At 61.2% G+C, this 15,764-nt stretch overlaps 3 protein-coding genes across 8 annotated transcripts; 1 reads left to right on the forward strand and 2 right to left on the reverse strand.

Moving 5' to 3' along the window:
• Positions 1-347: 347 nt before the first annotated feature.
• STXBP2 (syntaxin binding protein 2) lies at positions 348-8,684 on the reverse strand. Its single transcript, XM_041763852.1, has 19 exons — positions 8,593-8,684; positions 7,229-7,278; positions 6,858-6,939; positions 6,284-6,360; positions 6,035-6,113; positions 5,844-5,947; positions 5,272-5,420; positions 5,005-5,089; positions 4,795-4,925; positions 4,597-4,704; positions 4,244-4,301; positions 4,077-4,142; positions 3,895-3,975; positions 3,446-3,584; positions 2,792-2,901; positions 1,817-1,912; positions 1,080-1,165; positions 817-974; positions 348-484 (listed from the first exon to the last, which is right to left on the reverse strand). Exons 1-19 carry the CDS (start codon positions 8,627-8,629, stop codon positions 399-401), a joined length of 1,782 nt encoding a protein of 593 aa, XP_041619786.1. The 5' UTR covers positions 8,630-8,684; the 3' UTR covers positions 348-398.
• A 79-nt stretch (positions 8,685-8,763) lies between these two features.
• PCP2 (Purkinje cell protein 2) lies at positions 8,764-14,108 on the forward strand. 6 transcript variants are annotated; one of them, XM_041763857.1, is made up of 6 exons: positions 8,764-9,706; positions 10,730-11,049; positions 12,133-12,241; positions 12,775-12,907; positions 13,171-13,298; positions 13,930-14,108. In XM_041763857.1, the coding sequence occupies exons 3-6, from the start codon at positions 12,191-12,193 to the stop codon at positions 14,047-14,049; spliced, it is 432 nt and encodes a 143-aa protein (XP_041619791.1). In that variant the 5' UTR covers positions 8,764-9,706; positions 10,730-11,049; positions 12,133-12,190; the 3' UTR covers positions 14,050-14,108. The 6 variants fall into 6 exon arrangements, with proteins under 6 accessions (XP_041619791.1, XP_041619787.1, XP_041619788.1 ...); XM_041763853.1 differs by lacking the exons at positions 8,764-9,706; positions 10,730-11,049 and having other exon boundaries at positions 12,014-12,241; XM_041763854.1 differs by lacking the exons at positions 8,764-9,706; positions 10,730-11,049 and having other exon boundaries at positions 12,014-12,241; positions 13,174-13,298.
• Positions 14,109-14,115: 7 nt separating this feature from the next.
• On the reverse strand, positions 14,116-15,687 carry LOC121495838 (protein PET100 homolog, mitochondrial). Its single transcript, XM_041763859.1, has 4 exons — positions 15,581-15,687; positions 14,779-14,865; positions 14,573-14,605; positions 14,116-14,244 (listed from the first exon to the last, which is right to left on the reverse strand). Exons 1-4 carry the CDS (start codon positions 15,605-15,607, stop codon positions 14,161-14,163), a joined length of 231 nt encoding a protein of 76 aa, XP_041619793.1. The 5' UTR covers positions 15,608-15,687; the 3' UTR covers positions 14,116-14,160.
• Positions 15,688-15,764: the final 77 nt, after the last annotated feature.

A 15,764-nucleotide genomic window follows, 5' to 3' on the forward strand; every position in this document is an offset into this window, starting at 1 on the left:
TTAAAAAAAAAATACTGGCAGTCCCATCAGTAGCCAAGAGGACGCTAGTGCCAGCGGAGGAACAGCAGCTGACAGGCTCTCATGCCATCAGCTTTCTGGCATCATCTCTATCTCCTCTGCAAAGTGGCTGCCATTACCGGCCCCACATTTTGGATGAATGGAGAACCCAGGAAGCCGGCCAAGGCCTTACAGCTAGTCCATCGTAGAGCCAATGTTCAAACCAAGCCTAATTCTTAACCTTCGCCTTGGCTGGAGACTCCCTGTGGTAGGACAAGAGTGGGGCGGGGGACCCACGGGGGGCTGGCCCAGGACAGCTCCCTCAGAAAGAAGGCGAGGTGGGTGCTGGCTGGCAGAGAGAAGGGAGGAATTTATTTCTCTGGGAAGGGAGTGGGGGCAGGTCAAGGCAAGGCAATGTCCTCCAGCTTCTGGTCCAGCGTCTTAAGGTCATCCAGGAAGCGGGTGGGGGTGAGGATGTGCGAGGAGCCTGTGCAGCAGGGGAAGGTTGGGGAGGTGGGGCTGCTGCCTGAGGACCTCCAGCTAAGGTCCTTGGGGAAGCAGGCCCTGACTCCGAGGACTTAAGAGTTTAGACTCCTTAGAAACATAGGGGTCCAGCCCCCAGGTGACCCCTCCCCTGGGAACCCAAGCCCCAGCCCCTCAGAACTCAGGAATCCAGCTGCTTGCCTAGGGCTCCCAGACACAGGCCCTACACAGGCTCCAGGGTTTAGGGATCCAACTGGAGTCCACTGTCAGCCCTACCCTCTAATGCACCTGCAAGGCCAGCCCCAGCACCCAGGGGCCCCAGCCCTGGCTTCTCACCAATGAGCACCTCCCACTTGCCATCGGTGGCCCTGGTCACCTCATAGGCGGCCCTCATCTCTGACATCGCCACACCACCCATGACATAGATGATGAGCCGGGGCCCTGCCCGCATCTCCACGCCGGCCTTGTTCTTATGCCAGTGGCCAAAGCGGGCGCTGTGCAGGAGGAGGCGGGCAGGGGTCAGTGGAGCAGGAGACTCCCCCACCCCATGAGACACCCCTCATCTAACATGGGCCTGGGTGGGGGCTGGGGGCTTTCACCTGACAGCAGCCTGGGAGCTGGACGTGGGGGCGGGGTCAGACACGAAGGGCCAGAGCTTGCGGTCCAGCCGGTCCTCCACGGCATCCTGGAGCCAGGGAGGGAAGCTTAGGAGAGGAGCCTCAGGTGAGGGGGCCCAGGGTCCAGGCAGACAGGGCCACCATCTGCATTTCTAGCCCCGTGGAGACCCAGGAGTCCAGGCACCCAGGTCCATGGGAAGGGGAGGGGCAAGGCTGCTGGGTCCCCGAGTGGGTAGGGAGGTGCCAGGTTCCAGAGGAGCAGCAGGCAGGAAGCTAGGAGCCAGGCCCCCGGCCTGGTCCTTTTTGCCATTGCTGCTTTGGGCTCCCAGGATGGGTAGGGGTGGTGGTGGGGAGGGTGCAGGGGGAACAAGGGGATTTCCCAGGGTGCAGTGGGGGCGCTGCAGGGGAAGAGAACAGAGGAGGGCAAAGGAAGGGCCCAGGGTCTGGACAGGAAACGAGGCTCCCTCCTCAAGGTGCCTGTCTGCTGTCCCAATTACTTGGATGTCAGTTTGGGGCACCTCCCCACCCCCTGCCCCTGCAGAGTAGATCAGATGCCAGGGGGACGCCCATAATGAGGGATTTTCTCTTAAGCCCTGAGGCTTAGCACCGTGACATGAAGAGGACTGAGCCACCACCTAGATCAGGACTTGGAGGTGGTAGGGGAGAGGGTACAAGGGTGCAGGGGTGTGCAGGGGAAGGTCAGGCCCCACCAGTGGTACCTCCATCACGTCCTTGACGACTGGGGTCCAGCGGGACAACTGATAGGTGGGCTCCAAGCGCTCCCTCCGCTCTAGCCGGCTTGAGGTCCCCGGGCCCTAGCGGGGGGCAGTGGGGTGGTGGGAGGATGGGGGAGAAGGAGGCGGGTCACAGATGGGTCTGGGCGCTCCTCTGGCTTGGGGGAAGGATTGCAGAAAAAGATAGAGAGATGGAACAGAGGAGCGGAGAGAGAGGGAGGAAGGAGTAAGAGGGAGAGAGGGGGCCAGAGAGAGGGGGAGGGAGAGGACGGGAAACAAGAGGGAGAGAGAGACAAAGCCAATGAGACCAAGATGTGTGGCAAAGAGAAAGACAGGAGAGCCAGGTGGGGACAGAGGTGGAAGGGCTTGGAGAAACAGGGGACCCGGGAGGTGGGGGACAGGGAGACAGACAGGGGGCTGGGAGAAAGAGGAGGGACAGGTGAGGGGGACACGAGAGTCACCCCAACAGTGGAGGCAGGGTCAGGGGAGGTGGGACACACGGGGCCAGAGAGAGATAGGAGTGGCTAAGCAGACAGCTGAGCACAGGAAGCTGCTGTGTGGCTGTGTTTGTGTGTGTGTGTGTGGTGGTCCTCTGAGTCCTCCAGGACCCTACAGTCGACTGTGGGCCCTCATCCCAAAGCTGGTGACCCTGGGACTCAAGCCACACACCCCACACTGCACCATCACCAGGACCACGGTGCTGACTACACCTCATCCTCTGCTTATCATGTGATCCATGACTGGGGGTGTGTGTGGGGGGGGTGACACCGCTGCAGTGCCCGCTGGTCCCCAGACCTGATCCTGCACAGACCTCTCTGTCCTCCCAGAGCCACACCATGCCTCGAATGCCCCAGCCCCGTGATGTGCCGTCTGCCCCCCAGGACCCAGGCTCTGACTCTCCCAGGCACCTCCATGCCCACATTTGCCTTCTGCCCAGTCTACAGCTTGCTCCTGGCATACCCCAGGGTTGGTGACCGTGCCCCCCAGCTGCTCCAGGTTCCGGATGAGGCTGCTGTGTGCCTGCACATTGGCATGCTGGATCAGCTTGGCCAGATTCTCCTCACTCACACCTGGAAGAAGAGGAAGGTGGGCTTCTGTGGATGGGAGTCTCATGAGGGGGGGATGGCTCAGAGACGATGGGGGGGGGACAGAAGGTACGGACAGAGGTGGAAGGGCTGAGAAACAGGGGACCCAGGAGGTGGGACACAGGGGATTCCTGGGTTAAGGGGGCTGGGGGTGGCAATAGGAGGTCCCAAGACTGTCCTGAGGACCGAGGGAGCCACTGGGGCAGGTATGAGGAGGATGCTAGAATCCTGGATGGGGATCCCAGAGGGGAGAGATGGAGGTCTAGAATTCATTGAGGGGACCAAGTTTGGAAGAGTCACAGATTCGGGAATCTCTATGTCAATGGAGCCCTCATGTCAGTGAGAGTTCGCCCAGATCAATAGAGACGGGGTTCCCAGGTTGGAGACGGGTATATCTGTGGGGTCGGGTGTGCCTGTTGAGTGGGGGCATGGCAAGGTCAGGAAAATCATGGGTTTGAGAGATTCCCAGGATCATTGCAGACCCCCGTGAGTGGGGGTATCTGGAAGCCTCTCCATGCCCCCAACCCACCGTTCCGCAGAAGGATGTAGAGCAACAGGACCCGGATCTTGTCATAGGCTGGCACGGCTGCATCCAGCAGCACGGGCACGATCAGCTTCATGGCATCCTTGATCTTCTCACCCTCTGCGTCTGAGCCCATGGCCAAGTCCTGCGGGGCAGGGGGGTGTGGGGTTCCAGAGCTAGGGTCCCTGGCAGGACCTTGGGGACCGGGTTCTTCCTACTACTAGGTCTCTGAGGGTTTCATCCCGGCATGTCAATAGGCCCCGCCCTTTGCCAGGCCCCGCCCCTTATCCGGGTCCTATTTTCCTGTGGACCTGCCCACCCCCATAGACCGCACCCCTGTCCCGGGACCGCCTCTCCCCGGCCCCTCCCCTCTCACAGGCCACACCTCTGCGGGCTTCTCCCCTGCGGGCCCAGCCCCCTCCCTGAGGCCCCACCCGGCCCCAGGCCCACCCCACCTGCTCCACGCCGCACAGCTTCTCCACCGAACCCTTGAAGTGCTTCATGCAGTCGTCCGCTAAATGCAGGTGCGTAGAATACTGCGGGATGGGAGGGGGGGTAACAGAAACTGAGTCCGAGCCGCAGTGCGGGGGGGGGGGGGGGGGGGGGGGGGGTGGGCAGGATCCCCCTCCCTGCTCACCTTGTTCAGCTCCTTCTGGTACTGCGGCATCTTCTTCAGGATGTGGGACAGGTCTTTGATATTGGCCTGCGGACAGGGAGGCTGTGAGGCCGGGCCTGCCACCTCGGGTCCCCCTCCAGGCTCTGCCCTCCCCCCACCATGAGGGCAGGGGCTTCTCCTGCCCCTACCTTGTCCGTGGTCAGCCTCTTGCTCTCACAGAACGTCTTCAGAAGCTCCGTGACCTTCCTGGTGGTGAAGAGCGGGCAGGGGTGAGGTCGGGGACCGGCACCGGGACTATAGTTTGACAGCAGTGTGTGTGTGTTGTGGGGGGCGGTGTCACACGGCCGGGGGGTGGGAGCCAGGGGACACACGTGTCCCCTGTGCCAGGCCATGTGTAAGCCCACACTGAGGAGTCTGGCTGAGGAGCGTTCCCCCAGAACCAAAGGCCGAGGACACGGCCCACGGGAGGAGGGGCCTGGGGATACAGGTGGGGACCACGTGCAGAGTGGCCCACGCCCTTGGCCTCCCCGCGTGCACGCACTTGGACACATCGGCGATGTGCATGTGCCGCAGCTCTACCCACAGGTCATCGTCCTCATCCAGCAGCACAGCCTTTTCCCGGGCCTCACTCAGCCCCGTGGTCTCGTACCTGCGGGAAACAGAGGGTCAGGCAGCTGGCCAGGGGCCAGAGACCCAGGAAGTGATGGGGGGGCGGGCAGGGTTCCTGGGATCCGCCCACCTATATGTGTCCTGTTCGATGTTCAGCAGGTCATAGGCCATGGCCTGGAATGTGAGCTCATGCAGCAGTGGGGACACAGGGTCGGCCCCCCGGTCCACGATGAGTAGCTGTGAGCGGGTTTTCTCGGGGCCCTGGGGGTTGCAGGGATGAGGACACTGACCCTGTCCTTGGCTGGGGCTTCACCCTCACCTCCCCAGTAGCCCCCCTTACCTCTCCCAGACTGGGATTGTCAGCCTTGAAGGCATTCAGCTTGGCCAGGACGGCATGGGCCAGCTGAGCCGTGACCTCTGGGCCCCTGGGGGTGGGGTGGGCAGACATGGGGTCTTAGGCATGGGGTGGGGGAGGGCCAGGTCACCAGAGGTCAAGGGATGGGGTTAGGGCTGGGAGTCGGGACCAGGACTGGGGTCAAAAGTGAGGTTAAAGGCTGCATGGAGAATGGGATCAAGGTTGGGGGTGGCACCAGGGTGGGGTGCCCACTTGCGGTAGCGGATGGCCGGGTACTCCTGCAGCGTGGCACACAGCGTGGCGATCTGCTGGGCCAGGGCCTCAATTTGCCGTGCCCGCTCCCCAACCCGGAAGGGGCAGTAGAGGTTGTAGGTGCTGTGGGGGGCATCCAGGGAGAACACCTGGGAGGACACAAGTGCCAGGGCCACCGCTACAGGTGTACACCTGGCTCAAGAGCAGCCTCCAGCACCCGCCGCTCCCCAGGGCCTCCGCCGGGCTCTGGAGCCTGCTCTGCCATCCAGGAGTCAGGCCAGCCAGCTTCCAACTCATGCCTGAAGGAGGTAGAGAGATACCCCGGCCCCCTCGCCCTCGGGCAGGACAACTCGGAGGTGTGCTCCGTGCCACCCCTTGGTGGGGGACACTCCCACGGCAGGTGCCCACGGCAGGTGCCCACGGCAGGTGAGAACCCATGATCCTCTGTGTTGGCTAACTTTTCCTTTCTGGCCCGGTGTCTCCTTTACTTGTTCCTGTGTCTGTTTCTGAGAGAACCCAGGACATTTGGTCACAGACCCCCCCCGCCCCCCCGGGCTAGCCTGGGCCCGTACCTGGGCCTCGTAGGGGAGGAAGGCCAGGTGGATCTCCTTCAGCGTCTTCACCACCTTCGCTAGACGTGAACGGCTCAGCTCAGTGAACAGGGGCTCAGGGCAGGCTGGGTGGGCAAGAGGGGGCATCAGACGAGAGTGGCCCCATGCCCTGAGCACCCCCTCCCACCCTGCCCCCAGCTCACTTCACTCACTGTCAGTGAAGAAGATGTGTGCTGCTTTGTAGGTGAAGGTCGGGGTCCCCCGGAAGTCTGCTATCAGAGCCTGTACTGACTGGGGGAGGCAGACCATTGCCCAAGCCTGGTCCTGCACCCCCAGAGCCCTGCCCCAGCCTACCACCCACTGCCTGTACTCCCGACATGTGCAGACACGCACAGAGGCATGCGCATACACACACACACACACACACACACACACACACTCACTCAAGCTCACATAGGCACCTTCTCTGTGGGGCTGAGCAAATAAATGGCCTCCAAACTGGGGATGGGTTCTCGGCGTTTGTTGATGTCTTCAACAACTAGTAGGAAAAGAGAAAGGGCCATGTGTAGGTGGCATTGGGGCCAGGGCTCACAGAGGATCTGAGACTCGGAGAGTTGGACACTAGGGCAAGAGGACAGAATGCTAGGGCAGGGGGAGCTGTACTCCCTCGGTGCCCGCGCATGGGTGGCACAGTAAGAGTTACATGGGCAGGGTTCTGTACAGTCAAGTCACAGCCCCACCCCCCTGGGGGTTTCCCATAGGAAGTTATGCATTCTAGGGGGGCTCAGACTGAGTTCACTCTGGGGGTCCTATGTTGGGTTTCACACACAGGGGCTACATAGTCGGGGAAGCTGACCCCTTAGGAGTTGCAGCTGGGGAGTCCTGCCTGGGAGGTCCACCTGTCACAGGCTCCCACACTCAGGAGGGGAAGGGCTCTACATACAGCAACCTGCATATTGGGGAGTTCTGGACAATCTTAGGGCACCCCATACTCAGGTCCCATCTCAGCAGCATGGGGTGGGGGTGTCCACTCACTAGTAATGCCCTCAGCTAGGATGTCTGACATCTTGCAGCAGGAGGACAAGATGCGCATGCTTGGATGGTCCATGATGAGTACCTGTCGGGACAGATGGACCGAGGGGCTGATGGACGGATAAGAGGGCAGGGGGGGCTACGCTGCCCCCGAGGCGGGGCTGGGGTGGTGGGCAGGACTGGCAGCTTCAAGAGCCAGCTGGGTGGGAGGACCCAGGACCTGCACCTGACCCCACACTGTCCCAGGCCCAACCACCCAACCACCTGCCCCCAACAAGCCCCCCCCCCAGTGGCCTCCTCTGGGAGTTCTTGTGGGTCCCACATTCAGGCCCCCACCCCTTGGGTCGGGACAAGGCATTCTGCCAACACCCTACCTTCCACTCCCCATCCTTTTTGACACTCCGAATGACTCCATTCAGAATTTCTGCAGGGAAGGTAGGGAGGGCTCAGGATGTCGGGTTCTCTGGCCCCAACACGCTCCCAAGCCTGCTGGGCCTCCATCTTCTTTCCTGTTTGTTTTCCTCTCCCCTCAGTCTTGTGAGGCCACCCCTGAGGTCACCCCCAATTTACAGACAGGGAAACGGGTTCAGAGAGGACACGTGACTAGCCTAAGCACCCTCAGCCCTAAATGGCTAAGTGCCTGGGGCTTAAGTAACCACTCAATAAACATGCCTTAGATGAATGAATAAGGGCGCCAGGGGGGCTCAGCGGTTGAGCACCTGCCTTTGGCCCAGGGTGTGACCCCAGGGTCCCTGCAGGGGACCTGCTTCTCCCTCTGCTTGTGTCTCTGCCTCTCTCTCTGTGTGTCTCTAATAAATAAATAAAATCTTAAAAAAAAAATAGATGAACGAATAACTGAAAGCCAGAGTTCACATCCAGGTCTGCCTCCCTCCAGAGTCCGGCTGTCAGCTTCCCCACCTGCAACCTGGAGCCCTCCGGGTGGGGACATGGAAGCCAGGCCACCCCCGCTCCACCTTCATCAATTTCCTTGCAGGACACCCAACTCCCTCGCTCTGAGGCGGACCTGGTCCCCCCCCCCCACCGCTAACCCCTGTGTGGGAGGCTCCGTGTAGGGCTGGGGTGCCGGGGTTTCGGCGGAGGGCGGGGGCAGAAGGGACGCGGTGGCCCCGCCCGCCGAGAGTGTCATGTCCACTCTTATCAGGACCGCCAGCGCGGGAGGCGCAGGAAGGAGGTGCAGAGGCCGGAACTACCCGAGATGGGGGCAGGGGCGACCTCACCCCTCTGCCCGGAGCCCGGGCCCACGCGGCCTAGACGCCCGAGTCCTCACGCCGCACGACGTCCGCGGGGACCCGGGAGAAGGACGGCGACCCCCGGCCCCGGGCCTGGACAGCGGCCTGGCCGCGTCCCCGAGCCTCACTCCGACTGGGGGCGCTGCGCAGCGCGCCCAGCCCGGGCCCTCCCAGCGTCCAGCCCCGCCCACTGTGCCAGGCTCGGGCACCCGGCAGTCGGGGCGTCCAGCCGCGCTCCCCGCCGGCACCCCGGGGGCCCGGGGGAGCGCGCCCCGGCGCCTGCCCACGCCACCCCTAAGCCGATCCCCGGGGTGCCCGGAGTCCAGTCTCCGGCTGTTCGGCTCCGCGGCGGGAGAGCCGCGACGTCCAGCGGGACCAGGTCCCCGCCCGCCCCCTCGAGGATCAGGTGCTCGACGCCCGGCCCGGCCGCCGGGCTCCCGCGGCTCGCGCACCCCGCGGCCCCGCACCCCCAGGAGACGCGCACTCACTTTCCCCCACCACCGCCTTCAGCCCCGAGGGCGCCATCTTCCCCCAGGGGCGCCGCCGCCGCTTCCGGGTCTGTCCCAAGGTGGGGGCGGGGCCCGCGCGTCGGCCACGTGGGCCCCGCCCCCCGCGCTGGCCCCGCCCCCGCGGGCCCCGGAAAGGCGGGGCTGCACCTGGCGGCGCGGGCGCGCGGACGTGGCCACGCGGGGGTGCGGCGGCGCGAGAGGGGCGCCCCGACGGCACAGGCGGCCGCGCGCTCGGACTCCCCTCCCCTGCCCGCGTGCAGCGGGGTCGCGGGGTCGCGGGGTCGCGGGGTCGCGGGGAGGCAGCCGCCAGCCACCTGCCAGAAGTGTCTCCGTGGCGGGCCGGCGCTGTGGGTGGGCCTATCCGGGGCCGCGGGGCCTTAAGCCCGTGACCCACTTGCCTTCTGTTCCCCAGAGGGTAGCAGCAGGTGGACAACATTTGATCAACCCACGAGGAGACCTGGAAGGAGGTTCGTTGAAGCTAAGCCGGCACCTGCTGTGTGTCCGATTCCCACCCGACGCTCTCAGGACCCCTGGCGGGGAGTGCGGTGTAGACGACGAAACCGCGGCTCGCCGGGAGCCTTGTCTGGGGCCACGGGGTGAATAGGCCCGCGGGGATCTGAGCCAGGTCTCCGTCCCTGGAGGGCCGCTTGTCAAAGCCTTGCCCTCACCAGGTGCACACACAGCCTCACGGGCTGATAACCGCGTTCGTCTTCCGATGAATCCGTGGGCTTCGCGGCATGCTCGACCCCTCGCACACTTACAGACACACTCGGTTCACGTTTGACTTGAAATTTCATGGCCCGCTCCTGCTGTGCGCTGGCGTTGTCACAAGGAGGGCACAGCCCATTCAAAAGAGGTCCCATATTTCAAGTGTGATGCACAGGTGTGAACGCGGAGTCCGGAACTGGTTCCTTCATTTGGCCATCTTTATTAGGAGTGGGTCTGGTGCCTGGCCCGTTGCCACTCACCTGGGACAGGCAAGAGTGAGTAAGACTAGGTTTGCCAGCTTGCAGCAGGAGGCCGAGATGCGCATGCTCGGATGCTCCACCATGAGTACCTGTCCGGATGGATGGACAGAGGGGCTGATGGACAGGTAAGTGGGCAGGAGGGGCTACAGTTGCCCCGGAGGTGGGGCTGGGGTGGTGGGCAGTTAAATGGAAGGGAGAGAGAAAATGATCAATTCTGCTCTGGAGGAAATAACCAGTGATGTGATAGCATGTGCCACGTTGCTAGGGATCTATTGTGGGTGATCCCACAGGGGGACCCTGATAGGGTGGACTTTAGATTTAACCTGAACGACATCAAAAAGCAGCCACGCAGCGATCCAGGCAGAGAGAAGCAAGAGTTGTGGCTGGAGGAGCGCAGGGAGTGAGGGGAGCTTGGAGGGGCTGCAGAGGCCAGACCTCTGTGGAACAGGGTAGGACTGACTCGGTCCAGTTTGCCGGGGATTGAGAGGTTCCCAGGACACAGGGCATCCAGTGCTAAAACTGAGACAGTCTTGGGCAAACGAGGATAGCTGGCTACTCTAGGTAGGATTTGGAGGGTTTCTTCCATTTTTTCCTCCCTCCTTTTCCTTTCTTGTTTTTTTTTCTTTTATAGCTTTTTTGAGATATACCTCACGTACCATACAGTTCACTCACTGAGTGTACAATTCAATGCCTTTTAGCATGTCGAGAGGTGTGCTTCCATCTCCAATTTTAGAACATCCCATTATACTCCACAGTGGTTGAGTTGTCTCCTGAGGGCAGTGGGGGCCAAGGGAGAGTTCTGAGCAGGGGAAGGAGGGGAAGGATGGATTGCAGGGGCAAAGGGAGGAGCTGGGAGGCCATGAGACCCCCCCCCCCTTTAGCTTCTCCGCCTGTCCCCTGGAGGTGAAAGTCCGGAGGGCTGGCCACTGCCCACCATACTGTGAGGGCGACCGGGATCTTCTGCTGTTATGGACTGAATGGTATCCTGCCCACCCTCCCCCAAGACAGGTTGAAGCCCTAAGCTCTGGTACCTGAGATTGTGACCTTATTTGTAAACAGAGTCATTGCAGATGCAGTTAGTTAAGAGGTCACGCTGCAGTAGCATGGGGCTCTAACGCAATGCGACTGGTGTCCATGTCTTGTGACAGCCATGTGAAGACAAGGACACACAGGAATGTCACGTGATGACAGACACAGAGATCGAAAAACTGCAGCGACCAGCCAAGGAGCACTGAGGACTGTCTGCAACCTGGAGGAGCCAGGGGGAGGAAAGGAAGGACCTTCCCCCATGGGACTCAGGAGCTGGCACCGCCAACACCTTGACTTCAGGCTCTGGCCTCCAGAACTGTGATGGTGTCTGCTACTTTAAGCCAGTTTGTGACTTTGCTACGGCAGCTCCAGGAAATCAGTACACCTGTGGAAGAGCAGGGCATCTCACTGGCATCAAGGACTTGGGGGCGTGGGCAGGGTGTGGCTGGGGGCCCTGGATGGGGGGACGCTTGCCTGGGGAGGAGGACCGAGCTTTGCACTTAGGCAGGTGTGATAGTGCAGCCCATTTATTCTGAGGTTTTAACTGGTTTCCAGGAAGGCGTCTTGGGTAGGGGATGGGGTACAAGTGGGATCCTCCTGGTGGCACCCTCTCCCAAGGCACTGAAAGAAGGGCATAGCTGCTTGGGGGAGGGGAAGGGGGCAGGGCCAGGGACTTTCCTCCTTGCCTCCCATACCCATGCACGCAGATTACAGATCTCAGGAGAAAGCTCAACATGGCACTGGTGGCAAGACAGGAAATCCCAGAACTTCTCACGGCGCCTGGGTGGCTCAGTTGGTTAAGTGTCTGCCCTTGGTTCAGGTCATGATCCTGCAGTCCTGGGATAGAGCCCCTGAGTGGGCTCCCTGCTCACCAGAGTCTGTTTCTCCCTCTGTCTCCCCCTGCCCCTACTGCTCATTCTCTCAAATAAATAAAATCTTAAAAAAAAAGAAAAGAAAAGAAAAAGGGAAATCCAAGATCTTCTTATGTTAGGGCCTGCGGCAAGCAACCAGACCCAGGGATGGTGAGTAGGAGGGGAGGTCAGGAGACAGAGATGGAGCTAGTTGGCCTGGTGGTGCCTCAGTGGCCCTCAGGTCCAGCTTCTTCCCCTACTACCTGCAGATGGCAACTGCCTCTCTAGCAGGGTGAGATCATCCTGCAGCCTCCCACTGGTGGGCTACAGATCCCACCCGAGCTGTCTGATGGCCTGTCTTCTCCCAGTGGGACGAGCCAGCCCCTGCTCCCCATTGTGGGGACGCAGCTCTGGCCTGCTGTTGAGCCCACCTGAGAGTTCTTGGGGCCCAGTGAGTCCTGCTGGGCAAGGTCCAAACCCAGGTCACCTGGTGTCCTACCCCTGCAGCAGCACCGGCATCCTGCTACAAAAACAATTATCTGGATCATCTTTATGGGGCTTAAGCGTGGGTGGGAGCAGATGGGGCGTGAGCTGGGGATTTGGGGCTGGGTATCCACTCCCCCCCACACACACACACAACCCAGTCTTTTAAAAAGCCTTCTCTGGCACAGGGCAGGGACAGAGGCCAGCAGAGAAGTGGACGGGACCCAGGGGAGGGGAGCGGGGACAATGATGGACCAGGAAGAGAAGGTGGATGGGAGCTCAGCCCCCTGCATTAAGGTAAGCAGATCCCACCCCACACATCCTCAACTCAAGGGCCTGTGAATGACAAGACTAATTAGTTTGTAGGGCACCTAATTAGCAAGCAAGTCTCCTGGGACCCCTGACCCAGTTGCCGCCCAAGGAAGTGCTGGTGGGCATGAGGGTCCAAGCGCCTAACCCAGCCCCGGGGCAGAGGTCAGGGCTCTCAGTGCTAACCCCTGTCAGGTGGGGGATGCTGGGATATGGGGGTGGCCCCTGGTATGTTTCCCTGGCTCATGTCACAGCCCCCAGGCCACCCTGCAGCCAGGGCCCCAATTTAGAACATCAGGATGATGGCACCAGCAGTCTCTCCCTTGAGGCAGCACCACGTGAAGTGGCCCTGCTGCCCCGGCCCCTGGGGCAGGGGCCGGGATTGGGAAAGAGGCTCAGGTCTCATTCTGAGCAGCTCTGCAGAGCAGCACATTGACGGAGACTATGGTGAGAGCCGCGGAGGGGAGGGGAGGGGTTCCCCAGCTGAGAGGCCAGCTGGACTGAGTGCGTCTGTCTCTCAGGCTGGCTCTCCAGACCAGGAGGGCTTCTTCAACCTGCTGAGCCACGTGCAGGGTGACCGGATGGAGGAGCAGCGGTGCTCACTGCAGGCGGGGCCCGGTCCGACCTCCGAGAGCCGTGAGAGCGGGCAGGGGGGTATGTGGGATCGGTGTGATATCTGGGGGCATGAACGGGGCAGGGCATGGGGATCCAGGGAGAGTGGCCATCTGGGGGGCCGGTGGGCAAGTCTGAAACTGAGCGGCAAATGGGAACACTGGGCAAGGGATGGGAGGTAAAGAGACAGGGAGTGCCTCCTAGAGAACTTGAGTGGGAGAGAAGGAGCGAGTTGGGGGCTCCAGCTTGGGCTGTGTCCCCTGGAGTCTGTGTATATATTCATCCCCACATGCCTCTGCTTAAAGCAGAGAGTGGCCCTGCACCCGAGATGGACAGCCTCATGGACATGCTGGCCAGTACCCAGGGCCGCCGTATGGATGACCAGCGTGTGACAGTCAGCACCCTGCCTGGCTTCCAGCCCATAGGCCCCAAGGTAGGTGACATTCTGCTGCTGGGGCTGAGCAGAGACCTGTGGGGCTGAGCCCTCTGACTCTGCCTCCCACCCCCGGCCACGAGTAAATGGGGCCTCACTATCCCATCTATCCATGACTTGCCCCCTAGGGATGAGTGCCTGGTAAGAGTGCAACCTTGGGTCCCTGCCAGTCACAGGATCCTGACCCATCTAATACCCCGCTTTGGGTTGTAGGACAAACGCCCACCCTTTCTTAGGCAGGGCTGAGAGGGGCTCAAGGTCAGGCTGGGGGCATGTTAATGTCAGAGCCGCTGCTGGAAGTCATGGCTCTTGCCTCCCTGTCTCAGGGTTTCATGGAAGACAGAATGAAGGAAGACACTTCCAAGGAAGAGGGCACATTAGTTTATACACAGGACACACGCATCCATGCACTTGTGTGTGTATGACACACATATGCATGCGTAGCCTGGATTCTGATCAAGGCCCCAAGTACCACCCTAAATGTTGAATAACTATGGTACACAGAAGCTGGGGGATGGTAGGAGGCCAACAGCAGGAGGTGGGACACCTGCACCCTCCCCCAATGTTTGGGTCACCTCCAGCTGGCACTGCCCTTGGTCCCTCCCTCTGGCTGACCCCTCTTCATCCACAGGACGGAGTGCAGAAACGAGCTGGGACGCTCAGCCCACAACCCCTCCTCACCCCTCAAGACCCGACTGCTCTCAGCTTCCGTCGGAACAGCAGCCCCCAACCCCAGACACAAGCCCCCTGAGGGCCCGAACCATCCTGGGCCCTCCTTGGCCCCTGAAAGCAGACAATAAAACACTTCCACAAGAAATAAGAAACTGTGTGTATGTTATTTCCTGGGTGAAGGGGCTAGGACTCAGGAGCTCTGCTGGGCAGCACGAAGGAGCTTCTCCTCCCGCTGCTTCCGTATCCTCTCTTTGAATTCTTCTAGCTCCCGGCGCTGGGGGTGGAGAAGGAGGATGGAACAGGAAGGGAGGAGGACACACACCTCAGGGGCCTGGACCCCCTTCCCACCACCCTGTCCCTTACTCCCCCAGGACACAGCTTCAGAGTTCAGCGCCTACACTGGAGACCCCGTGCCAATTACAGCGAAGGCCCGAGTGGGGCCAGCTTCAAGTTTCAGGAAGAGGGCAATAAGGAAACCATATGCCCCTCCGCTCTCGGTTCTCTCCTCACGACTGAGAGCAAAGTTTTCATTCAAACTCATCATGGCCACGGGGATCCAGGCACCTCCATCCCTTTAGGGGGAAGAAGAGTAGGATACTTACTTGGTCCTCCTTCTCAGGTGGCCACAGCTCCCTCTGTGGGAACAAAATAACCGCTGGAAGCATGAGCCAGGAGCCTCCAGACACACCCCCTTCCCTTTATGGCAGGGCTGGCTGGTGGAAAGGGGACACTGGTCCCCAGCAGCTGGGTGCTCCAATCTCTCCCCCACCCCCTGGAAAGAACCCATGAATACTCTCCCTGTGCCCACCTTGCGCTGTATGACATAGTCCTCAAACCACTCGGCCTGATTGGCAATCCAGAACATAGCGACAGGGAAGGTGAGGTAGAGTGTCATCTAGGAGGGGCGGGGGATAAATGGGCAGAGCCAGGGATTAAAACCCCTTCCACGATAGGCGTAGGTTGCTCAGAGCCTGGAGGACCATCCTCCCGCAGTGCCAGGAGTGCCTCCTCAGGGCCCCCCAAGAACCGCACAACTCCCACCAGCCCGGTAATAATAATAATTCAAGAGGCCTCAAGTCTCCTCCAAATCTGGGAAACTCCCTCTCGCACACACACGCGCGCACACACACACACACGCGTGCACACGCGCACACACACGCACACACCCTGACTCAGGGTACAAATCCTCGTACTAATATCAAAAGCCTCCTCGTGAAACCTCATTCCCCACCCGCTCGTCAGATCCCTGGAGCACCCCCAAGCCCAGGAGGCCTCATTATTTGGAGTCTATTCCCCTAAACGTAGGGGTCTCCCTATCAGAAACACACAACCACACGGAGCCCCTGAGCTTCCCCAGATCTCCCCCAGGGTCCGGAGCCTCCTTCTCGGAGCCCCCGTCCCCGGACCACTCCTCTCCGAGGCCCTCCCTCGCAACAGCCCTCCCCTAACCCAGCGCCCCGCCGCTGGGGCTTCCAACCCGGAATATCCCTCTCCAAACACAGACGCCTTCTCCCCCCGACATGGCCCTCTCTCTTGGAGTCCCCCTCTCAGCGCCTCCTCCCCAGATCCCAGAGGAGCCCAAACGCCGCCCGGCTCCGAAGCTCACTGACCCGAAACACCTCCAGCTTCACCCCCATCTCGCTTCTCCTAGGCTACAAAGCCGCTTCCGCCCAAAGTCGACCCTCCAGCAAAACGGCAGCTCATTGGACGTTCGCGGGCTCCGCTGCTGAAGCTGATAGGTAGAGGGGCTTCGTGATGACGTCATCTTCGGGGGCCTCGTCTGTGCTTCCGGTC

This window comes from Vulpes lagopus, chromosome 7 (assembly GCF_018345385.1).
Source record: "Vulpes lagopus strain Blue_001 chromosome 7, ASM1834538v1, whole genome shotgun sequence".
Lineage (NCBI taxonomy): Eukaryota > Metazoa > Chordata > Mammalia > Carnivora > Canidae > Vulpes > Vulpes lagopus.